Here is a 25,448-nt window from a genome sequence, read left to right on the forward strand (position 1 = left end):
ATTCTAAAAAAGGAACATATTTTATTTAAAACAAACATTTTGCCCATGGTTTTATCATTACAGTTAATGGTTAAAGGTCTATTTTTGCACCCTTTACTGTCGTGTACCGCTGCAGCTGTATGGTAAGTTGCAGTCATGGCATGAGTGTGCATGTTAGGGCTGGTTGGAGAGCTCCTGGTTTGGCCGGTCTTACCTGTCTCTTAACAGCTTAGACGTGTATATAACGGCCTAAAAAAATACATCCTGCACTCCTCAAAAAGCTGAGCTGCAGCTTGTAAGGTGATAATGGTACAAAGCAAGAATGTGACCAAAGGTTAATGCTCCATTTAAATTTGTTGACATGCATTTGTCCGAATAAACTGAGCTTTAAAACTCAGAAAGCATTAAAAGCATTACAAGGACTTAGGATAATTGTATGATAACAGTTTTGAGAGCCAACCAACAGGTTTAACGTAGGGAGTGAAAAATAATGTGTACTTGTTAAACACGGACTGTAGGTGGCGATGTGCGCATGTATTTTATAAAAATACCCCGAAGAAGAGATCTTCCGGAAGTGCGCCTCTCCTCAAGCGGAAGCAGAAAATTCCAACATGGAGGTGGACGGAATTGATCATGTAGGTGTATATTTTTCTCTAGTTTTGTTGGTTTAATTGTTGTATTATCAAAGAAACGTTACAAGTACGCTTTGAGTTGACTGACTTCTTAATATCAGTGAGATTTAATTATTGTGCGACTGTGGTGTAAATAATGAAATGTCTCTTCATTCAAAACAATAACTGTGAAGTATGCTGCCGGTTTGCTGTCTCATTGTAGCTAACCAAGCTAAGCTAAGGCTCACTGTCAATTGTACGTATAGCTAGCTTGAGCTAGCTGCTCTGAATGACTGGCAGCTTTACATTGGCAACAACCGTCTCCATTTATGAGTTTTGAATATATGTCGAGTGAAAATGCAACTTTAAATAACTAATAGTGAGGATGACCAAGTGTGAGCCCATTTATCTCGGTATTGGTTAACGTTAGCTAACGCTAGCTTACGTTAATGTTAGTTAGCAGATAAACTAGCTGAGTAGCTGTATTTTATGAAGAAGCAGGTAACGTTAACTTTCAGCCCACTGTATTTTTGTATTGTAGCACAAACTGGTTTTGGACGACAGTATTTTGGTGACTTAAAATACCTTTAGTTTGTCCAACCAGTCTCAATGAGTTGCCTGTCACCGATACTAATTACATTTACGTGGTTAATTCAAATTGGCATTAACATTTATGTTGAAATGACTTGGTCTACTAATTAATGATGTATAGTCGACAAACATAAATAAATCAAATTAACAGTAGTTTAGTAATGGTTTAAATTTGATATCGTTTGTGTTTGGGACAAAGCATGAATTTTGAAGACAGTAGTAGAACTATGGGATGGTCTGACGGTCATTTTTTCTTTGACAGATGGAGATGGGGGAGAGTAAAGGTGGCTCAGGACTCCGGCAGTACTACTTGTCAAAGATAGAAGAGTTGCAGGTAAGAAAATAATAATGTGGTTAAGCTCATGTAGGCATGTGTGTCAGATTGCACAACATCTCCTTGGCTGTCAATCTTGAACCGCTGTTTTCTCAACAGTTGACAGTGAACGATAAGAGCCAGAATCTCAGACGTCTGCAGGCACAGAGGAATGAGCTCAACGCCAAAGGTACACTTTCATTACCGCAACATCAGAGTATTTTAAAAATCGCATTTTATGTATCTCATTCTGTCATATAAACTTTTTCATGGGAGAAAATATTACAAGTTGTACTTTTTGTCTTTCAGTGCGCCTCCTTCGTGAGGAGCTGCAGCTACTACAGGAGCAGGGGTCCTACGTAGGAGAGGTGGTTAGGGTCATGGACAAAAAGAAAGTGCTGGTCAAGGTATGCCCTGTACTTTGTCGCACACTATATTTAGATTGCTAGTCTACAGTTTAAATTAACATGCCCCTTTGTCATTATCAGGTGCATCCAGAAGGAAAATTTGTGGTGGATGTGGACAAGAACATTGACATCAACGATGTAAGTATAGTAGATGCTGTCATCTTAATAGTGGTTTCAAATCACTTCTTACAAATAGTTTTTCCAATTCTTATCTTTACAGTAACACAACAAAACACTTGCCAAACAAACATTATGCCTTTCACTTATAACTGCTATAGCTCAAGACTGAACAGCAAGTCAAACCCTAACCCCTGAAGTGTTCATCATCCCTGTATCACTTCTCCCCCAGGTGACTCCAAATTGCCGTGTGGCTCTTCGTAATGACAGCTACACCCTGCACAAGATCCTGCCCAACAAGGTGGACCCTCTGGTGTCCCTCATGATGGTGGAGAAGGTGCCGGACTCCACCTATGAAATGATTGGCGGCCTGGATAAACAGATTAAGGAGATCAAGGAAGTGATCGAGCTGCCTGTCAAGCACCCGGAGCTGTTTGAGGCATTAGGCATTGCACAGCCCAAGGTGGGTGATTGACAAGAGGGCTGATCCTCTCTTTAAGGAGAGGGTCCTCTTCACAACGATCACTTTCGTAATCGATTAGTCTTCTGATCCTCTCAATTAATCGTTTGGTCCATAAAACAGAAAAATATAGTGAAAAGGTGTCCACCACAATATCCTAGATCCTGAGTTGGTTGTTTCAAATGTCTTGTTTCATCCGAACAATTTCTAAAACTGAAGAATGATCAGTTTCAGTGATATAAGACAGACAATAGCAGCAGTTCAACACATTCGGGAAAAAAGGCACCCGGTTAAGTTCTATCATTGTTGCTTTAGAAGTGACTGAACTGATTAATAGATTGCTCAAATTTTGCTGAGAATTTTCTGACAGTCAGTTAACTGTTGCAGCTCTAGTCATTTGTTATCTCCATCTGTCAGTGTACAGATGGTTCTGATTCTGTGTCATTCATTCTGATTCATGCTTTGAATGTGCACAGGGTGTGCTGCTGTACGGTCCCCCGGGTACAGGGAAAACCCTGCTGGCCAGAGCTGTGGCCCACCACACTGACTGCACCTTCATCAGGGTGTCCGGCTCTGAGCTGGTCCAGAAGTTCATCGGAGAGGGTGAGCGCCTTCTTTCTCTTCTGAATACTGTTGTCTAATTTCTAAATGGCTTGTATAACCCAGATTCTCCCCTCTGTTGCACCAGGTGCCCGTATGGTGCGTGAGCTGTTCGTCATGGCTAGAGAACACGCTCCCTCCATCATCTTCATGGACGAGATCGACTCCATTGGCTCGTCCCGTCTGGAGGGCGGCTCGGGTGGTGACAGCGAGGTGCAGAGGACGATGCTGGAGCTGCTCAATCAGCTGGACGGCTTCGAGGCCACCAAGAACATCAAGGTATTTATATACTAAAATAAGAATACACTGGTATGTGTTACAACACAGTTATCTGAATCCTTATTATTCATGCCTAAATGTAGTTTAAAGTGTGCATTGTGTGTCATTGGTTACACTGTTTACTTTCAGGGTGTGTCAATCTTTAATGTTTTGAAAATGCTCAATTCGAACAGTTCTGTTTTAAAGATTAGGAATAAAGTGAATTTGAATATAGCTCATGATAACTGCTTGATTTTCAGCGTCATCTTTAAGTCATGTAAAACAAATCTTTTAATATTTAAAATGAAACAATCCTGTCGTAATATTGGTTTGTCTTCTGGCATCAAAATGAGCAAGATTTAAATGATTAAAACATACAAAGTTGATATAAACAACTGGTAAAATATACCTAGTGACAATATACATTGGCTGCTGTGGGTATAAAGGACTTAATAATTACTATTTAAAATAGTGTTTCTTTTAACTGTTGACCAGTATGAAAGCACATATGCCTTTTATTAACGTATTTTTTTTATTAACCAAGTACTCTAATTAATGTCAATATCAATAGTCTTGTTTTAAGTCGACCAAAGTTCACTTTCTCTCTCAGGTCATCATGGCCACCAACCGTATTGACATCCTGGACTCGGCTCTGCTCAGGCCAGGCAGAATCGACAGGAAGATCGAGTTTCCCCCTCCAAATGAAGAGGTAGGCACTTACACTGTTAACACAAACATATACCCTCTTAGGGGTTTAATTCTTGTTGTATCTGAGCGTATCTCAACTCTGCACCACTAGGCCCGTCTGGACATCCTGAAGATCCACTCCAGGAAGATGAACCTGACACGTGGCATTAATCTGAGGAAGATCGCAGAGCTGATGCCTGGAGCTTCTGGTGCTGAGGTTAAGGTGAGAATTGGCACGCTAAACTGTGGCAGTCATGGGGCAAATGAAGGCAGCACACAGCTAGGCTTTATTTAATGTTATTGTGTATTTTTAGGGTGTTTGCACAGAGGCAGGGATGTACGCTCTGAGAGAGAGGAGAGTTCATGTCACCCAGGAGGATTTTGAGATGGCTGTGGCAAAGGTTTGTGACCACCTACTTAAAAATTCTTGTCCCGAGTAGATTGAAACCAAACTCGCCTCATATTTAAATGGATGTTTCTATGAGCACATGCGTATTAAGACTTTTGTGTTCTCTTCACCAGGTGATGCAGAAAGACAGCGAGAAGAACATGTCGATCAAGAAGCTGTGGAAGTAAAAGGCCTAGTGTATTCTTGCGCACAATGCAGACACATGTATATTTTCCTTCTTTTTGTTGATGGTTTGGTTTATAATTGTTACATAACTCATTCTAAAGTAAATTGTTTCCCCAAATAACACTGGACGGCTCGTGAGTTTTATTTCTTCAGACAGCAGCACCAACACATAAATTCAACACGTTTTTCTTGTTTAATTCAGACTTTAAAGTCAGGTAACGGTAACATGAGTACAGTCTCCAGCAGGAGCAGATGTAGTCTTTCATTTTACAATTATATGTTTTGTAAATGCTGGATATGGCACTTCACATTGTAGCTGCTATTACAGTAGACGTCTCACATGACTGATCATACAGAGCGCAGATCTTTGACTATGGATCTTTATCCTACATGCATGTACGACATGCCTGTCAGCTGTTACACTGCCATTGTACAGTTGAGATATACAGTCATTTTATACTGAAGAATCTTAAACAGAAAGGCTTGCTTGATGCTCAGACTGATGGGGAAAAAGCAGCTTATAGGGTACATCCCAAGTATCTTGAATTACATCCATGTTTTGTGCTGCGTTCCAGATAACTGAACTTGGAAATGTCCGACCTCATGCTAGAAAACGCACAACAGAACGCCACTTAAAGTTGGAAACGCGGGGACGAATCCATCTATCCCAACATCATGAGGGAGCAGTTGTCTGACAAGAGGCAAATGAATGGAATATTTAGGTCCCAAGTTATAATAATATGCACTGTGGCATATCCTAGCATTTCCCCTCCTATTTGTTTATATATGCAAAGAGGCCAAAGAGACATCATTTTGTTGTTGTTAACCTTTGGCATCCATGAAATTTCAACAAGGAAATTCCGACCTCAGTCACTGACTGGAACGCAGCATTTGTCCCCACTGAGAATGCACGGAGAGACGCCCGGGGCCCCTTTCTTATTCCTCTATTTTGTGCATCCTCGCCTCCTCTGTTCTCCTGTCTGTGCCCTGGAAATCAATCTCAGCATCTTGAGGGATGTCTCAATTCCTAAGATGCATCTGGAGGAGCTATGAACGACGATCCATTTGCAGAAGTCTTATCAGCACGGTTGACGTAAAAGAGACACTCGGCTAGAATAAACAAACCGTGGAACTATGCAGGACTCTACAGAGGTTCCTTTTGTATTTGTTATTTAAGACGATGTAAAAGAGGATCTTTCTTGCCTTCACTGTCTGCCACATTCCTCAATGACATTACACCTTGACATCACTCATGTCACATTACAGCAAGTTGTGAATTGAATTAAAAGTAAATATTTAAGTTGACATGAGCACTGTTATGCTCACACAGTGTGACTACAACAACAATGGACAGATGATGCAGCTCTGCCACCGGTCATTTCACTGACGTGGCCTTCAAATACAGTTGAGAAACACTGATGTCTCATTTTGTTAAATACGGGGGACGGCAGACCAGAACAACTTCTGGTTCGAGTGAGAAAATATCAAATAAGAGACTTGGGATGTACCTTCCAGTCTTTGCAGATGTTTTATAATACTGACTTTACTCGGCCAACTATCACAAGCCTGTTTGTGGAATGGTTAGTATGGCAGTAAACACTGGATCACTCCAACATTCAGAAGGCGTCTCACAGTTTTTAATCTGTCCTCTGCACACATACGCACGAATGGTCGACTGATCCGACATGAACCAGTCGAGCTCAGTCAGCAGGTTAGCTCCTCAGCCAGGACACGGGCACCCACTGAGGCTCCATCTGCACCCTCTCCAGTACGGCCTGGAGCTCAGCTAAGGCACTGGCTGCGTCCTCCTTCACCAAGACGTAGTCCACCCAATGGCCGTAGCACTCGTCCATCCGTTCAGCTGACTGTTTCATCTCCTGCAGGTCGTCCTCCTGGTCAGCAGGCATGAGAGACGATTCAGAAAACACTTTTTTCTTATTCAAGTATCTTCAAATTAATGTAATCTGTGTAAAGGCTGTACAAGACCCATGATGAAGTGGTTTCCTTTGGGCAGCGTTTTCTTGTAACTCACCGTGACCCCTGCGCTGAGCGAGGAAGAGGAGCCAAGTAGTTTCCTTTGACTATCATAGATGCGAGGCCTTACAAAGATGACATATGGTTTGAACTCAGTGGTACGTAGAGTCTTCAGGACCTGAATGTAGGAAAACAAAACACATCCCTTTAACCAGGCAGCTCGATATAAAAGCCAACAGTTGCGTTACTTCAGTCTCAAACTTCCTTTCTATGGAAGGTAGGAATGGCCGTGCTTACAATATTTTTTTAATGCCATTATCTTTAGATCACAGGTTAATTCTGTTATTTTGAGAAAACTGTTTTTTTCCCCTCAAGATAAAAGACCAATTTATCGCTAACAAGATAACTGATCATGATCAAAATCACCTTTTGTTTTCTCGTGATGACTTTCTCCAGAAAAAGGCATAAAAAAGAGTTACAGCAAGCACAGCCGTTCTCAGGTTATATAACCTTCAGCTCAAAGTAGACTGAATCAAGACTTAGTCACGCTTTAAATGTGACAAGTAAAATTTTAACAACTGCAATTTAACTGTCAGATTAGTTTAATATACGGCTGGTTGGTGACAGGTGGAATGAGCTGCAATAATCTCAGTGAGACGAGATAAAACACAGGTGACAATTTAGACAGATATGAAAGAAAATGTACATTTTTTTGATGATCCTGACTGGTTTTCTGATGGAGGATACATCAATGTTTTATACCTGACTCTGTCTTAGTCCTTACACAGCAGTGAATGTTAAGCGTTGATAAATGCCAGGTGATGTGATTGTAATCAACTCTGTGTTTGGCTGTTTGTGTAGATACTAACCTCTGGCTGCACATCCACCAGACAGGCCTTTTTCTGATCCAAAATTCTGTGAATTGACTCCAAACTGGTACCATACAGGTTATCTTTGTACTCCCCATATTCAATAAATCTGCAGAAATACAGCATCGCCATGAATTAGAACTTAAGGCCAGACGCGGCAGGCAGAAACAGAAATCACAAAATAAGTTCTGTGGAAAATATTTGTCTCAATATTAGTTATGAACGAGAGGAGCACTGGATGAACAGAGGGTTCAATTAATCCATTTCTTGTTGACAGCCTGCATCCTTAAATAAATAAATAAAAGTAAACCATGTGTTGCACATAACTGCTTGGTTTGTAATATTCACTAAGACGTATTTAGTGTCCAATACTCACTTGCCATTCTGGATGTCAGCCTCGAAAGCAGCTTTAGTGATGAAGTGGTACTCGACTCCTTCCCTCTCGTGACACTTCCTGGCTCGAGTGGTGTCTGACACAGCCAGCAGGAGGAGAGGGTGGAGAGGAAAGATAATTACAGACAGTTCGTACTTTTTGGGTGTAACATTTTAGAATAAGGTTAGAAAACACATGCATAACTAATGCATGAGTCATGATGATTTAACACCCGTGCATGTGATGAGCCTCTCCGAAAGCAGAACAGTACGTGGTCTCGTTGTGATGTGAAGCTGTTTTTATCAAACTGGTAAATTCATGTTTCTGTGAGTTAACATTTATGTTTGTTATTTCTTTTACTACTGCATACTACTACTGTTTTTCTAAATGTACGTCATACTCAACACAATATTCGAACTTGAAAAACCCGTTTGACATGTGTGTTTAAAATGTTTGAGAAAAAAGTTGTTTGTGTTTTTTTACCTTTACTGTATATCACTATTTTTATTCATAAGGTTAGTGATTTACAAAACATCTACACTCTCAAATGTAAGAAAGAGCAAGGCTGGTGCAAACGCTACCACATCATAGCAAATCAGCTTTTGGTGTAGTTCTTCATAAAAACATGAAGGGAGAGACGACGTCTGCAGCAGTACAGTAATCTAATTTAAAGGGTCAATTTCACATATTAAAGTGTGTTTACAGAAAGAAGAATGTGTGGAATACAAAAGTGAGATCTCTGCTTTTCAAAACCTGGTACCTACATTACCCACAATGCAACTTAGCCACTGAGTGACATCTTATACCCGCGTGTAAGGTTTTAAAAAAAGCCAAAAAGAAGATATTTAAAAAGCATGAAGACTTACGAGGCACAGCCAAACCATAACGTCGAGGATTTTCAGCAATCACCTTCTGTTTGAGCTCAGTGATCCGAGCCCCCAGAGACCCTGTGAATAGACAAGATGACACAACATATTTTAGAAAACACCTAATTCTACTATTCGAGTTCTTCAAATGTCTTGTGTTTCTAATAACAACCACTTTTCTACAATCACAAGCATACCCAGGCTTCTTCAATGTCATCAAACCCCACAGTGAGCGTACCTATCAGCACTATAAGTCGAGGTCTTTCACCAGGACGGGGCCGATATTGTGTTACTTCTTCATAAATCAGGAACTCTGTGTGATTGGCGTCAGGAGTTTGAGGCTCTCCTGGTGAACTCTGGCGATCTTTTCTGAGACGGAAACTCCGGCGCAGGCCAGCTGTGGTTGAAGACATGCAAACGTTAGATGGGCAGACATAAACGAGCCACTTTGAAATCTTCACATTGAGAAACTTTAGTTACAAAATTAATAAAGAGCAAACTGACAAGTCCATCAATTTCACATTTCTCCCTGATCAAATTAAAAACCTCTCCCATACATCACACGACACAGACGATACTGTTAGAAGTCAGTAAGAGGTACCTGAGTAAAAATCCCATGAGAAGGCATGGCCACAGAAGGCAGGGGCTGCCCTCTTGGGAGAAACTACAGCTCATATTAGACCATTTATTCAGCCAGCTTTAATCTCATCAACACAACACAAGCTGGGAAAGCCATGCATGCTGTGTCTACCGCTTCACCAATCGCAAGCAAAGCACCTTTTAGCATGTAGCGTGACGAGAGGCCGTTTGTGAAGCACAGTGAGAAAGAATGAGCTGCCACAAAGACACTGTTAGAAGCTCGGTGGCTGTAGCACAGAAAAGTACTGAGCTCAGATACACCCACAACAAACACACTGCCACTTCTATACTGAAAAACACAAAGAAATCAGTGACTGTTAAAACAGAAGTTCAGCTATTTTTAACCTTTATATTTTTCACATCTTTGTCCATCAAACTGATCAATTCAAATCAAAATCACTTCCTCACCTCATTGTGAGAGGTGTCCAAATAAGGTTACTTTTCACTCATATCCACATAAGGACTCAATTGGGTACTGGAATTTAAACAAGAAACTATGTTTACCTACATCATATCTATTGGCCTTGGTTGCCCGGGAGACGAAGACGTGGACTGAGACAAAAATCCTTCACACTGATCTGTAAGTCTATCTTTAGGTTGATTTATGATTAACGTCTTTGCTTTGCATGCTGAAAAAATAACCAAGAACACAATGAAGCAACTGCTTAAAAGGACACTATGTGGCTCTGAGGCCGTACGAGCATTTAGCTCAGAGCAACCTCAGCATGATCACAGCAATGTTGATGAATGTCATGCTGAAGTTAACCAAGTAATTGATACCATGTTCTTCAGCTTTGACAAGTCTGACAATTTGTGCTAATGATGCCACAAAGGAAAAGTAAAGGGCTCACTGAAGTCATTAGGGCGTATCCTCTGATTTCGTTATTACTCTTAACCAAAGTGGTGTATGTACTACAGAGGGAACTGAGGGAAAAAAAAGTAGGTGGGGCCTTGCCAAGAAAAGCAGATGCATCCATAATAACACAGAAGTGCATTTCACCCTCTTGTGGCCAAAATGACTATTACAACAACAAAAGTTTCACCTGTCAAAACTTTTGTTCCCACCTGTTTTCCAGATAAAAAAAGAGCCTGGCAAAACCTTTTTTTTTCACAAATGAAAAACTGATTAATTTAGAAATTTCAAACCTTTTTCTTTAAGAGAAGAACCAATTTTTTTCCCCCTCACTTTCCTCTCAGGGCTTCTGTATAAGACTGTCGCTAGCATGGCTAAAAAGTTAATATATCTCTCAATAAGCCTCTATAATTTTAAAAGTTGTTAAATTTGTTTTCTGGTTTGAACATTGTTGGAAACATTTGAGATAATGTAAGTACACAACTCAACAAAATATATAACAAAGGTGTAGTTGTTTTTAGACATCTTAATGCAGAATTCGTACTCATATTTTATTCGTGATTCATCTTTTTTGCCCTCAGCATGCTGAAAAGATCAATAACATCATGAAGAAATCTCCTAACATATGTATAAGCCTGTGTCTGTAGATTTAGAGTCAATCTGTATGATGGAGTCAGATGTGGGAAATAACATCCTGTTCAAAATGGCTGTGATAATGCTTTCAGGCACAATAAACCCACAGAAGCACAGTCACATTAAGTCGATAAGAGCAGCCAGAAGCAGCTAACTGAGCCGTGAAGACATCAGTAGATCAGGTCAGGTGTGGGGGAGCAAACAAATCTCTTCAGTGAATGGTTTCTGGGTTTTTTTAGCGTGCCGAGGTGAGGAGCTACACCTGGCATTGAACACACATTTTAGCTTACACCTGTCCCAACCATTCAATCAAAGCCAAAGCAGGACTCAGCTGTGACACCTCAAGAATAAAAGGAAGGGATGTGTTGGCACACAGACTGAGCAGAAATGCGATGTTGCAGCGGTTGGTATAAACCTGTTGATCGAGCCTCCTCACCTATGTCCTTTCCATTCAGAGCACCCTCACTGTCACTGTCTTCTGTAGGACGACATGCAGGAAGAGAAGAAAGGGTAAGAGGAGGGAGGAGAGGTTCATGTTTAGGTTAAATGCAGGAACATTACTAGGATTTTGAGGCAGCTGTGAAGGTAAAAAAAAAAAGGCTGAATTGTGGAGGACAACCATAGTTCGTGGGGTTTCGTTTCTAACTTGAGATGGAGTGCCGACAGAATTTCACTTGGAAACTCTGACCATGATAACATGGAGTCAATGCAGGGATGATTTTTCAAACATGGAGGTTTGTTCACGTACCTCTCTCAGCACGATCATCTGAGGTAAGCAAAGCAAGGAATAACACAAATATCACTAAAGAGAGCGACAATATTTAAACCACTGTACTGTAATATTACTACTGTCCTGCTCCAAGTACACTATACAACTTTTGTCATATCTTAATTGTATCTACGCTTAGAAATCCTTTAGCTTTTCTCATCTACATTCCCATCCTGTCCTTTGTCTAGATTAACTAGTCTATAAAACAAATGGCTTATACTTTCATGTAAACAAAAATTACTTCCAACACCTCCACAAACACATACTGCAGCGTTTCTCCTACATCTTTTTAAAGCTTTGTGAGAACAAGGGGAGTTCATGGGTACAAGAAAAGACCGGACTCACCACCACCTGTTCTTTTTCAAACCACTTTGTTTCATTCTACTTTTAAATTGGATTAGGAAACGAAACGATGGATTATGTATTTTTTCTTGGCGATTAACCTCAGATCCCCTGTTCTCTTTTCATAATCTCTCTTTCTGCATCTCCTTGGCTAGATGAGATTTAGCCAATACACGCTGTATCTGTAGATCTAAGCTTCTTGTACATTTATGGTTATACTGTAGGTTGTGTGAGACGGTTTTTGATTTGCAGAGGGGAGGTAGGCTTACATGTCGGAGCTTTAAGGGACGTTGGGGTCGGGAAAGAACCCATTTTTATCCGGTATCTCAGGCGCCTGGGAGAAACAGAAACAAGAGAGGAAAGATTTAATTGTGATCTGAAAGCCTAGTCAGACATTTACAAATGCTCTACGTAGCAGAGTTAAGACCGTCTACCTCTCCTGGAACTGTGTAGATGGGATGAGGGCTGCGCGCAGGTTACAGTCGCCGACCCTCTTGGCCTGCCACCAGGTGTTGTCCTCCTGGCTAACAACCTGAAGAACGTCCCGCCTCTTAAAAGGAAGTCCTGCCTCTTGGCAGGGCGTGGCCTTGTCCTCATAGGGCGTGTAGTCAAACAAAGCCCGAAGGTAGACCTAATGGAAGCAGGAATATATATATTAACGCTTTTAATCTAATTTGCAGCAAGAAAGCAGATAATATTTTCGTATTTTCCCCAAAATGTTAATTCTGCTGTTCCCAATGGGATTATTAATCATTATTACATGATTATTAATGGGTGCAAGTCAATGATAAGAACAACAACACAACAAAGATTTCATTTGGAAAATTATGAAAAACATCGATGTCACATTTTCTCAGTTTTTGCTGGTTGTTGACTCTTTCTGAAGCGAACTGGTCGTCACTTTGGTGCATCAGCGCACTAAAAGAGTGCGTTTTTTATTGAACGTGCTTATGTTTTGGTGAATGGCAAATTGAATGTAGCCGCCACAAAGTTCCTCCACCAAGTCAGACTCGCAGCATTATTTACACACTGTTTTGTTTCCTGCCTTTTAAAAGTAATGTCTCTCTGTGATTTAATCGTAGTATACAGTAATTCATTTAGAGGTAATGATTCTGGGCTGTGGGTGGATGGGTAGGAGGAGGTTCTAGTGAAAAAGAATAGCTGGGAGCAGCTCATTAAAAAAAAAAAAAGAAAATGAGAAGAAATGGATGTGAGCAAGTTCATTTTCATGTGTGAAATGGGTCCTCACCCTGCTTTCCTTCAGCTTGTCTTCTTCTGCAACAGCCGGGATAATTTTCAGTGTGATGGAGCCTTGAGACTGAGACTGATCAAAAACAACAGAGCAGCATCATCATCCACTGCACCCACAGTAATCACCAGAGAATAATCATACAGTATCTGAAATGGTATGATGCTTTGTTTCCTTTACCAGAATCTGACTAATTTCATCTGGCCTTTTGTGGGTTATTAGGTTTCCATTGACCTCTCGAAGCTCATCGCCCACATGCACCAGACCTGGGAACGCAAACACAACACACGCCCACAAAAATAGTCGACTGAAAACAAGCCTATGAGCAAAGGAAAATAGAGCAAAGGAAAATCCTGGCACATGTGGTACCACTAACAGTATTTTCGATGTACGAGGCTCAGATGAACAAAAAAAAGAAGGCTTTTCCGTTGGCATGAAGTCAATAACATCTCCATGGCAAACAGCCAGGAGCAACCCTTGTTTGTAATCTCAAAATATGCAATCTCGTGGCACTAATCTCAAGGATTTGATCTCTGTTGACAGTTCAGGGGTTACACAACGTAATCTCCTCACTTCTCGGTCTGTGTATCAGTGGAGATAAGAAAGTCCTGTTGGGTGGGAAGTTCCCATTCCACATCAAAGTGGAACAGTGTCTGTATTATTTCCTTTTGACACTTTGCTGCAGAATCACTATTATTTTTCAGTCAGTTATCAAAGAACACAACTGATGTTTGCATTGTGATATTTGCGAGAACCCTGTTCTGTCTCTCACCACTGCGGTCTGCTGCTCCTCCCCTCATGATTCTGGCCACGATCACAGCTCCTGTTGCCTCGTCTCTCCGGATAGTTGCTCCCTGGTGGAACGGAAGCAAAAATCATTTCCAAAACACATCGATGATCCTCAATTAACTGAACTGATACAATCCTCTGGCTTTACTGCAAACTGCCTAAACTCTGTTTGACTGGAAATAATTGATACTTCATCATAAAGAAACTAGAAACAAGGGGAAACGGTTAGCTTGGCTCTATTCAAAGCTAACAAAATCTGCCTCGACAAGGATTAGGGATGTTAATGATTATCATTATTCAATGAATCGCTGTTAAGAATTTAACCAAACCTAAAAATGTATTGTCGACAATCAGAGACGGCCACAAACAAAATAGTTTTTTTAATGGACTAATTGGAATAATAGAATAATTATTATTGTTAATGATTAACGACCATGATTAACGAGCAACCGACTATCGATTACAAATATAGCTTAAAATTTGCATCCCTAACATGGATGGGTGGACAACATGGAACAAAAAAATGTTGTTTGTTAATTGTCAGCTTCAGAAGCGCTTGTACAGATACTTGTTACAGATACTAGTCTTTATGCTATGCTAAGCTAACTAGCTGAAAGGGCATTTAGCGTACAGACCAAGTGTGAGCCCTGTTGTGATGTCACGCATTTGTTTGTGGACTACAAATTAAAAACCACGACTTTGGCATTACAGCCACCTCGGTTTTTTGGAGCCGGAAGTGACCATATTTGGACGCGAGGGTGGAGCTGGGGAGGATATCCTGATTGATTCTGACAGAGAACCAGAGGACAAGCCGTGGTAGCAACTTGGCTAGCTAGCCACGTTTACTTTATTCTAAATGGGACCATAATTTACAAATTGAACATCATGCTGCATTGAAGAGGACTCGAAACTAACGATTGAGACCATAAACTCATTAAGAAAAAGTTTACTGAGATAATAAATCAAGTGAGAAGTAGCGTCCTTTTTTCATAAGCTTCCATACAATTGGACTTCAAACAAGGGAGTCAAGTCCCTCCTTACATGCCATTAGAAAACTATGAACTTCCACAATGGCTTCACACCATTGTTTATACATCCAATGGCACAGACATGAGAGTGGTAGTGATCTTTTCATCTAACTCTCAGCAAGAAAAGGTGTATTTTTCTCAAACTATTTTTTTATGTCTAGTTGGTGGATTGTACAATATTTGATCGCCACATAATGGAAAGTAACTGATGCCTCATGTCAGAAAGATGAGCAGAGCCACATGAAAAGAAACAAATCAAACACCTTCTTTGTGCGAGGCTGTGGCAGAAAGTCAAAAGACAAACAGGAGGTTGAATCGCCGCCATTTAAGTTCATATTCTGTCACTTTTGGATCGAACTGTGCGGCTGTTGCTGCAAAACTGCCGTCACTTCAGCAGGCGTTTCTGACAAGTTAACAACAATCTATTTTTTGTCCTTTGCTTGAAGGATTTCCTTGAGAATGTTTTTTTTTATAGCATCACACATTCACACCCTGCAGCTCTCTGAAGCCTCAAAGCTGCTCCATTAAAGTAAATGGAGTCTTAAAGCCTCACTTGAGGGCACAAGAATAGCAGCTGTTAAGTGAAGAAAGGGCTTTTATTTTGCCTCACCAGGGGTTCCTTGTTCTTCACCAGGCGGACAATCTTGACCGACTCTTCCTCCAAGTCGTCGTCCAGATCCTCCGGCAGGGGCGGCAGCACCGGGTCGAAGTTCTTTTGGGCGACTGTGTCGTGGGCGGACAGCACCGCCTTTATGGAAAGATGGACAAACAAATGTAAGATTTAAGAGAGTCTGAACAGAAACATCTACAGCATAGAAAGTGGATTGTGTTGAGAAAAAGCTGGTGAAAAGAAAGAGAAGGAAGACATCTCCTTCCCTGGCTGCTTTTTCAGACGACTGTTCTAGATTCACAGCCGTCATCTCTTCCCGCTCCTCAGAAAGCCAATAAATTGAAAACAATCAGTTGATCGGAGTAATTAGGCTGAGCTGTCTACGTCTAGGGGACGGGGGAAGGGGTGCAGACAGCTCTGACGCTGGTGTTATGTAATAGATGATCAACTTAGAGGGAAATCAGAGCAGCTCAAGCAGAAAGCACTGAACGCAGCAACATTAAAAAGAGATCAGAAGCATTTGTAAGAAGGAAAATGTATATATGTGGGAGTACCTTGAGGTGAGGAGTGGTCAGCAGCAGAAGCAGTTCTCTCTCATCATCCTCCATCACTCCGTTCTGAAGCTCTTCTGCCAGCTGACGATTTAAAATCAGAAAACAATCTTCTCAATGATTACCATCATTGTTTCACTGGCATTTTATATCACAATATTATTCAACCTTCAGATTTTGTCTGGCTGTGAGATACTGAGGAAAGATTGCACCTACATCCTCTGCCAGACAGGAGGCGCTGTGTAGAACTGGAGTCGGGCTGTGTTTCTCATACTGCCTCAGTTTGTCATGGATCTGGGATGTACAACATACGGCACAAAGACACACAAAGAGTGACTTACTGACATGGCATTGGGAGGACAGAAGGTTATATTTCCACAGAATCAGCTGATTTAATTTAAAAATACAGAATTTCTTTAGCTCGCGTTGACTTCAACTCGCACACATGTGCGGTACCTTCATGAGGTAACCGAGGCTCCGCTCACTGAAGACATCTTTGAGGAAAACCAGGTCCTCTTTATGGTTGGCATCAGGGTGGAGCTGAGAGGTGAGCAGGGCCAGAGTCTCATGCAGCCCTATAGATCATAAAGTAATGTATGGATCACCCATTTCAAAAGATACATTATCTATCTTGACCTACCAAAAAAAAAAAAAAAAAAATCAGGCCATACTTGACACTGAAAGTTAAACATGGACGTGTGATCACCAAATCCAAAAAATGTGGACATTTGTGCCAAATTTGAATAAATTCCCTCAAGGCGTACTTGAGATATGCAAGAATGGGACAGACAGATGGACTAAACACACAAAGATCTGGAATCTGAGGTCTGTTTTGACACCGTTTCATTAGACGTCAGAATGTCTTTTATTTTTTCTAACACAAAAAAACACAACATGTTACGTGGACTGACTAAGGATCCAAATTTCAGAGGTCCAAGACCTTCCTGAAATACAAAACATTTCCTTTTTATACTGACCCCAACAATAAAATGTAGTTTATTCTTTTAATATTTGCCTTAAAAAGACTTGTAACCACCATCATTTCAATAAAACTAACTAATTGTCATCTATTGTCTAAGTTTAAACCTGAAAATGAGGATAATGAGGCTTTTAAGCTTCTTTTATCAGCGTCTTTCTTTGTACTAATGTCGTGTGCATTAAGCTCCAGTAATGTACGCTTCATATATTAGCACTTGCATTATTTATAAAGGATATACATTAGAAAGCATCGGGAGAATGAACATGTAGCTTGAGCATGTGTTTGGCTCGTACCTGTGCTTGCAGACACGATGGGCATGGCTTCAATCATTCAGAGGAGGCAGGAGGGTGCAGAGAGGGGGGAGAGCAGGGAGGAGGGAGGGAGAACAAAGCCGCTGGGTTCCCTCCACTGGAGTCCGTCTGCTCCTCACGTACGACCAAGGTGAAAAATCGCAGACACAGCTGGGAATGGAAAAAAAACAAAACACCACACACTGACTGTCTGCATTTCTAAAAAGCAGATTAATCTCAAGTTTCTCAGAAAAATGTTGGTTTCATTCTTAGAATCATTTTCTTTGTTTAGGGATTAAATGAAAACTACACATCGTGGTTTTTTATTTGGACGATGGGATTAAATGTGAGATTTATGTTGAACAGAATGGATTTTATACAAACTGGCTGGTAGGTGCAAACAAAACCTCTAAGCTGTTGTTGAGAACTGCCAATGATAGAGCACAATGAGCTCGGACAAGTACATTCAAGTACCTTGTAGCTCACTTATTAGAGCGTATCATTTCTAATTTGAAATTACTTCTAAGTGTAAATACAGTTTGATAAAAGGGCAGCCGGCCGGCCGCGCTCTGACAGTGATGCATCAACTCATTACTCGGCCCAACTTTCAATATAATTACTGGCCGCTCTCGTTACCGAGGCGTGACGCGTTTCATTTCATTTCAAACCCTGTGACTGCAAAACTGGAGCAAAGTGAGGTCGGATCGCACTGACCACTTCCGACCAATAGGATCCTTCACCTCATCTGTCTCCATGGCAACCCTCCGTTGCCAATGTGTTTACATTTCAAGTGTCTCGCTGATTAGATTAATTGAATGGTATTTGAGTTATGTCACATGATACACTTCACTAGTCTGGTGCAGTGAAGCATGTGGCTTCGATCTGGCATCGATACAAAAGATTTTCATTGTGACTGTGTTTAATCCAGGGCGCTTTCTTTTCATTAGGTTTCCAAATTCATCTCCAAACAACAGATTTCTTCAGGCCACACTCATTATGAGTAACCACAAGCCGTCTGTTGGTGATCTCAGTGTTCGTCTTCCAACTAGAGCTGAGATTAGGCCAAATAATCAACTAACAGAAAACACGGCAAAAACTGTAATAACTGACTGATTGTCTCAGATAAGACAGGATTACACAGGTCAGTTTGATTTGCTATATGTACGCAGGGTGAACGGTACAGGGGGACGCATTGGACGAGAAAACAGGTCGGCTCAGCATTAAGCGTTGAGCATTAAGCATTAGCGCTGGTGTAAAGATAAAGAGGAACATTTACATGCTAATGAAATGAGATAAGATATAACACAACATAAACATACAAAAAAGAGGATTTGCAAAAGGTAAAAACGACCAGTGTTTAGAGAAGTACTGCATATGTTTTCTAATAATCCAGATCAAGATGACAACATAGACTGAATGTTTATATACAGATGAGCATTTACAGTAGATATTAGTTTGTGTAAGTCACTTTTTTATCAAGGTTTTAGTTTCTTAATCTTGGAGGATTTGCTGCCTCCCCCTTATTATTGTTATTAGTATTAGTAGTAGTAGTAAATTAAATATATTTGGGTTTTAGGCTGTGAAAGTTTTAGTTTAAGCTCTGTGACAAAAAGAAAAATGTAATCAATAATAAAAAAAAACACTAAATGAAGTCAGCAAATGCTGCACTAAGCTGGCAGATAAAATTATTCAATACGACGTTGAGTTACGTGACCTTTTTAAAAAGTGTTTCCACCAGACGTCTGATAAATTAACAATTAACTTCTGACAGGTAATCTTGTTCCACAAGAATGTCCTCGATTTAAATTGAATCGTGAAGGAAATTTGAACACTATCAAGCAAAATTTCCAAAAGAGGAAACAAAGCGAAAACACATTCAGCAGTAAAAAGTTAGCCGACATTGTGTCGCTGCTTCTTATAAACTGGAGGATGGCGTAGACCTTTTGTTGTGAATTGGCGCTATACAAATAAAGATCGAGATTGACGGAAATTAAAGCGAGGATATCAACACGCAGTACTGCCATGTTGAGATCACTCAGTTAATTAACAGTCCCTGCAGTCGATCACATGCAGCAGCAGCAGTATATTCCTCGCCTGCTGCGTACCTGCTGCTGCTGCTGGCTGTGGAGGTGGGAGGCTTTGAGCACTAACAGACACGTCTTAGGGAGAGTCGCAGTAATAAGATGGACGTAGTGTTAGGAGTATGGCTCAACCTACACATCTCTCTTTAGGGTAGCCGAAGGACTCTGCACTCTCCACTAAACCCATCTAGACTCACAGACCTGCACCTGCCTGTAAACAATCCACTGTTAAGGTACATTTTCTGCTTTATTTGATATTTTTTCTTAAGCCTAATTTATTAGTGTCAATGTCAAAACATCTGTCGCTTCTGGCTTCTTGATGTTTGCAGCTTTTCTTTGTCATTTATGATAGTAAGAGAAAAGTCTAAGTTTTGGACAAGAGAATTTGAAGACGTCACTTTGGGCTCTGGGAAATTGTGATGTGCATGTGGAAATTATCATCAGATTAGATTGATAGTTGTTGATCATTGTGGCCACATTTAATCTTTAAGAATCTGTATTAAGTCATATATGATGATGTGTTTAATGGCAATTTGTAATCCGAACAACCGGGCATGACGAAAGAAAAATCTCTCCCATCACTGTGTCAGGACAGGAAATTATACTCCATTATTGGGAAAATACTGATTCAAAATAACAATCAGGACACAGCTGGAGACAAACAAATGATGGGCGCCACATAAGAGACATAAGAAATGTGTGGAGCAGACATGGAGGCTTATGAAAAAACAATCTGAAAGTAGACGACTGTGTTTTTCACTCAGGAATCTCATTGTTAGACCTCAACAATCACCACAAACAAACACTTGACGTCAAAATCAAACCAAAAGCCAGAAGAACCTGATCAGCATGTCTGCAACGTAGGAAGCTGCCAAGCCCTCGACAAATTTATTTACCATCAAGACAGATGAATGGAGACATCTGTCAGCCTTAGGAATTTATCTTTATATTTACAGAAAACAGTTATACCAACATGACTTTGTCTTTGAATCAAGCCCCACTTTTTCTTGTTTGTGCCCGTCAACAGAATGATTGTGATTTACAATTGCCTTGCATTAATTCCTTGTCATGTCCTGTCACTTCATGGTCCCATTTCCCCCTGGTGGGATGGTGAAAACAGACCAGCTGCCAAGGAAATTTCTAGTTTGGAGAAAAAAAAAAGAAAAAAAAAAGACCTGATTGAAGGCAAGATGTCATCCTGCCAAAGCAGCAATTAGAATAAACAGCAACAGCACAAACAGACCTTCATTGAGCTGGTGACAATTGTTCATAAAACCCAGGTTGGGCCACGTTTAAAATGTATTGCATTCAACTGTGAGTCAGACAGCTGAGTGGTGATTAAAAACAAGCTTTATACGCCGCTCTGAAAAAGAGCTATTACACATTGTAATTGACATTTGTCCAGTCAGCGCTGCTGGTGTAGTCCATCAGCGCCACACAGATGCTGTTGGGAGAACGAACAGACCATTAATTATCCATTTAAATATCCTCTTCTGCATTTTGATATTATATTCTATTGCTTAAAGGAATAGTTCAACATTTTAAGAAATATGCTTTTTTGCTTCTGGTTGTCAAATGAGAAGAACTACACCACTCTCATATCTAAAGTAAGTATTATGTCAGATATTAGTTAGAGCCTGCAGACGGTTAACTTATGTTATCTTTAAAACTGGGGAAAAAATGGGAAATGTCTAGCCAGGCTCTGTCCAAAGGTAATAAAAACTACTCCTTTAATGTACTGTTATCTGGCTGTTGACAGACTAGCACCACCAGTGTCTTGTAATCACATGCAGGGTCACTGCTGGAACATGACCTGACCCTTGACCTCTGACCACGAGTGACCATCAATCAGGCATCGATATTAATATCCACAGATTGATTCGGTCTAATGCTGCACCACCGTCAGCATGTTGTCCTCTTTCTCACTCCCTCAGCACTGACAAAGCAGCACTTTTAAAAATCCATTCTGCACATTATCAACCTTGACACAGCCTACAGGCATTGTGGCAGACCTGCAAACTGTCAACTGACGCAAGTCACTGTGGTAATATATATATTCATGTTTGTTTAATGCTTTTTCTTCTCTGTCGGCAGGAAACAGGGCCTGGAGCCGTCGCAGGATAGCCACAAAATATGGTGGGCATACAGGTTGACCGCAGGAGATGAGCAGGGTCTGAGACTGTGGACGTTAGATCCATTAAAGATCATGTTATTCTACATTTTCATGGAAAGACCAAAAACCTACAATACATTATCTGCCACGGACAGCCAAACAGCAAACTTCAAATAAAGCAAAAGAGACATGTCACGGGAAAGCTAGCTAGTGAGATAGCCTTGGCTAAAATTAGCGAGAGCAAAATGTACTTATTATTACTTCTCCAGCCTGTTGGAGGCTTCCTGTTAGGCCTACCTGTAAATGAAAAGAAAAAAAAAAAAAGCTGCTAAGGCTAGCTAGCTTAGCGGAGCCACACAGAGAGAGCCAGCCAACTACAGCTAAAGCAAGAGGGATCACGGGAAAGCTAGCTAGTGAAATAGCGAGAGTTTTCTATAGTTCTCATTTGTAAGTCAGTTATTCCCCGCAGCGTGAGCCATGATAAAGAATAAAACCCTTGAAATCTGGCTAATGCTAGCTACTAGCTTAGTCGCAGAAACTGCCATCTCAGATTTTAACTGTGCTGAAAATTATTCAATTAAGTAAAGTTCAGCAACCTCTAATTAACTGCATTAAATTGTACAGTAATTACTCAAATGGTTTCAACATAAGACACCTAGCAAAACAGACACACTTGAAAGCTATGGACTATAAATAATCAGAATAAAGTTGATTTTCTCAAACAAGCAAGTAAACCAAGAAAGCTGAAAGAACATCATTATGTAAGCCTTTTCATTTTGGGGGATAAAATAGTCATCCTGAAAAGCCATTAAATGGGGACGTTTACAGGGTTTTTGTTTGCCTGCCAGCCTGAAAACTGCTGCTTTTGTTATTGCTGCTCGATACCACAGCAGGAAAAATAGTGTCCTCCAGCTTTTCAGAAGAAGTTATTAAAAACTCAAAAAAGCTGCATTTTTCTTTGTCCGACAATGAAAGTTGATTTTGTTTTTGCTCGTCTGTTGGCCGTCACACATCCCCACTCCATTGAGGAAACTTGATGCAAACAACAGAGCTAACAGTTCTGGGGTAAATCCCCACATTCAGCCCTCCTCTCTGCACACTTGGCCCAAGTTCCTGACCTTCTTTCATCCGTCTCATCCTCTCTCCATCCATCCCACCCTCTATCTCTAATTACAAGAGGCTGAGAAGAGCTTAAAGCCGACATCTTTCTATTTTTTTTGTTTTTTTTTCCTCTCACTCACCAGTCTATCGTCTAAATACTTAAGGTTCCCACCGGCCATATGGTGGTATTATGCAGCCTCCTTGAATTAAGACGGCAGTGTTCGCGGCTGTGTGCATCACCAAGGATTTCAATGAATACAATGAAGCAGATTAGAAAGGACGAGTAGATTAGAGGAGAAACTGAATAGCAGCAAGGATGCAGCGAAGGCTGTACTGAAAAGCATTTAGTTACCTTTTCCAACATAGATCGACAGGAAATTGAACAACAAACGTAACTGAAGACTGAAACTGTTTCTCGAATAACTGATTGACAGAAATTGAATCTGTAACTCTTTTATTAACTAATATATCTTTTACAGTAATTTATCCAAAAAGATGCATGTTTCTGCTTTTCAATGTGAGGATTTGTCGTGTGGCCCACCACTTTTTCCATCCCATGACCTATGATATTTGGTCCAGACTGCATCTTTACCCAATACATTGATTTATGAGGGAATACCTGCAAAACTCACATTCTGATCAGCTGTGCTTTGTGTTTAGCATTGATTAGCAAATGTTAGTATGCTATCACCAAACTAAGATGGTTAATGTGGCAAACCTGCTAAACATCAGCATGTTAGCATTGTCAATGTAAGCATGTTAGCGTGTTGGCGTTAGCATTTCTCTTAAAACCCTGCTGTGCTGATGAATGTTCTGTAAAAAAGGTTTAATGTCAGCACATATCGGACAACATGTCTGTGATAAGACAATAAGGCCGATAATGTCAGCGAACTGACTCTAGCATCGACTAAATTAAAATACTTTTATACACTGAAACCTCTTTACTTCCTTTACAAAAGGTTAACTGTCAATACATATCTTAACATTTGCATACAGATTATTTTTTTGAAATGAATAATTCACAATTTGTCGTCTGCGGATATTAAGTCTTCTTTTTCATCACCTTGTCTCAGTAACGTTGGGGTTTGGGGAGTTGCTCAAGGAGACTTCAACAAGCCAGGTGTCTGCTTAGATTATAATAAAAGCAGTTCAATATAATGGAGTGAAAACTGTTTGACCTTGTGGTCATGTTGTTTACTACAACACCTCCTAAAAGCTCACTAGTACTGTGATGTGTGTGATCTCATAAGGCTCTACGGCCCGGCATGGCCTCGATGGCAGCGTAGTAAAACTGTCAGATTTGATTTACTTTGTTTCGTCGTTTGATTTTTTATAACGTTTCACGTCTCTTCTCGTGGCTTCTCCCTGGCTGCTGGTGCTAACACGAGTGTGCTGGATCATGACACCATTTCATATGCACATTCCTCTTCTTCATGCATCAGATGCTGCGAATCACAAAGCATTGATGTTTATAGACCGGCATTAAAATCCTCGCTGATCGTCCTTTTTATGCTTTGACCGATGTGAGTTTTCCACCGGTTGACTACGTCCCTGGTGTCTCTCCCTCGCTCTGCCTTTTTAGTCGTTCTTCTTCACAAAACTCGACCGTGACAAGATTAATCATTCCACTAGAAAACTAAGCACGGCCTCAATCAACAGTCAAGTCAGCGTCGTACTTTATTATACTGACATTGTGTTCGGAGAGCTTAACCCTGTGTCTCTCTCTCCAATCGCACACACATACATCCAAACGCCACCTGTTTGTCATACTCGTTTGCTGTTGGACAGGTCCCGAGAGGGAGACAGAGAGGGGCGAGGTCGCCGGCACACTGCTGCTGCCATCTGCCCACCACTCTGTGTGTGTGCGTGGTCCATTCATGCCACCCACATGGCTGATCGGACATATCTGGATGACAGATTTCATTCCAATATCCGTTTGGGGGGAAAAAAAAAATAAGTACGTACATTGTACATTTCGCAGAAGTATTACCATAATCTATAGCAACACCACGAAAGATTTAGAATATTTCTCATTTGAAAGATATTAAATTATTCTCTATGCTGAGTGGAAAAACAAGTATCCCCTGTCTGCATCCCAAATAGGATCATTTAGTGTCTGAAATGATAGAAAATAGAGAAAAACAAACAACCTTCATTACTTTTAGGAGTCTGAGAAATCGTCTTGAAATCATCTTTTTGCTCAACACTCAAATATGTTAAGTTTAAAATGATTTATGCTCAAGAAAAGCAGTTAAATCCTCTTATCTGAGCTTGAACCAGGGCATGTTTGGCATTTTCCACACTATTTTTGCTTGGAAAAAGACAAAATAGTTGCCTATTATTTTTCTGTCAATCGAGTACTTGTTCCAGCTTTAATCATAAGGTCAGCCAACAGCTTGAATAGTGTGCAGATGAGAGGACTTTCATTATTTTATGCAAATCAGTATGCTCTCAACAACACAAGAACTAAATTAATTTAAAAGTTCATCCTTTATTACCGTGCTGCTAACCTTCACATTAAGTTTAGAATCAATTGTGCTTGGATAAAAAAGAAACTGGAAATAAAAATTTTAAAACAAACTGTAGTGCAGAGGAGGTCAGGGGAGCCAGACAGCCTTTAAGAGGCTTATAAGACGAACATCGCTTCAGAACACCTTCAATACGCCTACTCTGAGACACAGCGGGATAAAGATTTACTTCTAGTGTCGGAAGATTGAATTTAGCTTTGTGTCTGAGGTGAAG

The 25,448-nt window shown here is 40.6% G+C and overlaps 2 protein-coding genes across 4 annotated transcripts; one reads left to right on the forward strand and one right to left on the reverse strand.

Moving 5' to 3' along the window:
- The first annotated feature begins 560 nt into the window (after positions 1-560).
- Positions 561-4,720, forward strand: psmc5 (proteasome 26S subunit, ATPase 5). 2 transcript variants are annotated; one of them, XM_073489846.1, is made up of 12 exons: positions 561-614; positions 1,444-1,515; positions 1,615-1,684; positions 1,804-1,901; positions 1,983-2,039; positions 2,251-2,481; positions 2,955-3,081; positions 3,167-3,357; positions 3,947-4,045; positions 4,136-4,246; positions 4,338-4,424; positions 4,546-4,720. In XM_073489846.1, the coding sequence occupies exons 1-12, from the start codon at positions 591-593 to the stop codon at positions 4,597-4,599; spliced, it is 1,221 nt and encodes a 406-aa protein (XP_073345947.1). In that variant the 5' UTR covers positions 561-590; the 3' UTR covers positions 4,600-4,720. The 2 variants fall into 2 exon arrangements, with proteins under 2 accessions (XP_073345947.1, XP_073345950.1); XM_073489849.1 differs by lacking the exon at positions 561-614 and adding an exon at positions 652-711.
- A 44-nt stretch (positions 4,721-4,764) lies between these two features.
- On the reverse strand, positions 4,765-17,546 carry LOC141015694 (MAGUK p55 subfamily member 3-like). 2 transcript variants are annotated; one of them, XM_073489845.1, is made up of 18 exons: positions 17,415-17,546; positions 16,599-16,717; positions 16,359-16,436; positions 16,146-16,226; positions 15,592-15,729; positions 13,937-14,018; positions 13,345-13,430; positions 13,165-13,239; positions 12,350-12,546; positions 12,185-12,249; positions 11,553-11,570; positions 11,241-11,282; positions 8,918-9,076; positions 8,680-8,760; positions 7,817-7,910; positions 7,441-7,549; positions 6,630-6,749; positions 4,765-6,489 (listed from the first exon to the last, which is right to left on the reverse strand). In XM_073489845.1, exons 1-18 carry the CDS (start codon positions 17,449-17,451, stop codon positions 6,310-6,312), a joined length of 1,761 nt encoding a protein of 586 aa, XP_073345946.1. In that variant the 5' UTR covers positions 17,452-17,546; the 3' UTR covers positions 4,765-6,309. The 2 variants fall into 2 exon arrangements, with proteins under 2 accessions (XP_073345946.1, XP_073345945.1); XM_073489844.1 differs by having other exon boundaries at positions 11,220-11,282.
- Positions 17,547-25,448: the final 7,902 nt, after the last annotated feature.

Source organism: Pagrus major, chromosome 20, assembly GCF_040436345.1.
Source record: "Pagrus major chromosome 20, Pma_NU_1.0".
Lineage (NCBI taxonomy): Eukaryota > Metazoa > Chordata > Actinopteri > Spariformes > Sparidae > Pagrus > Pagrus major.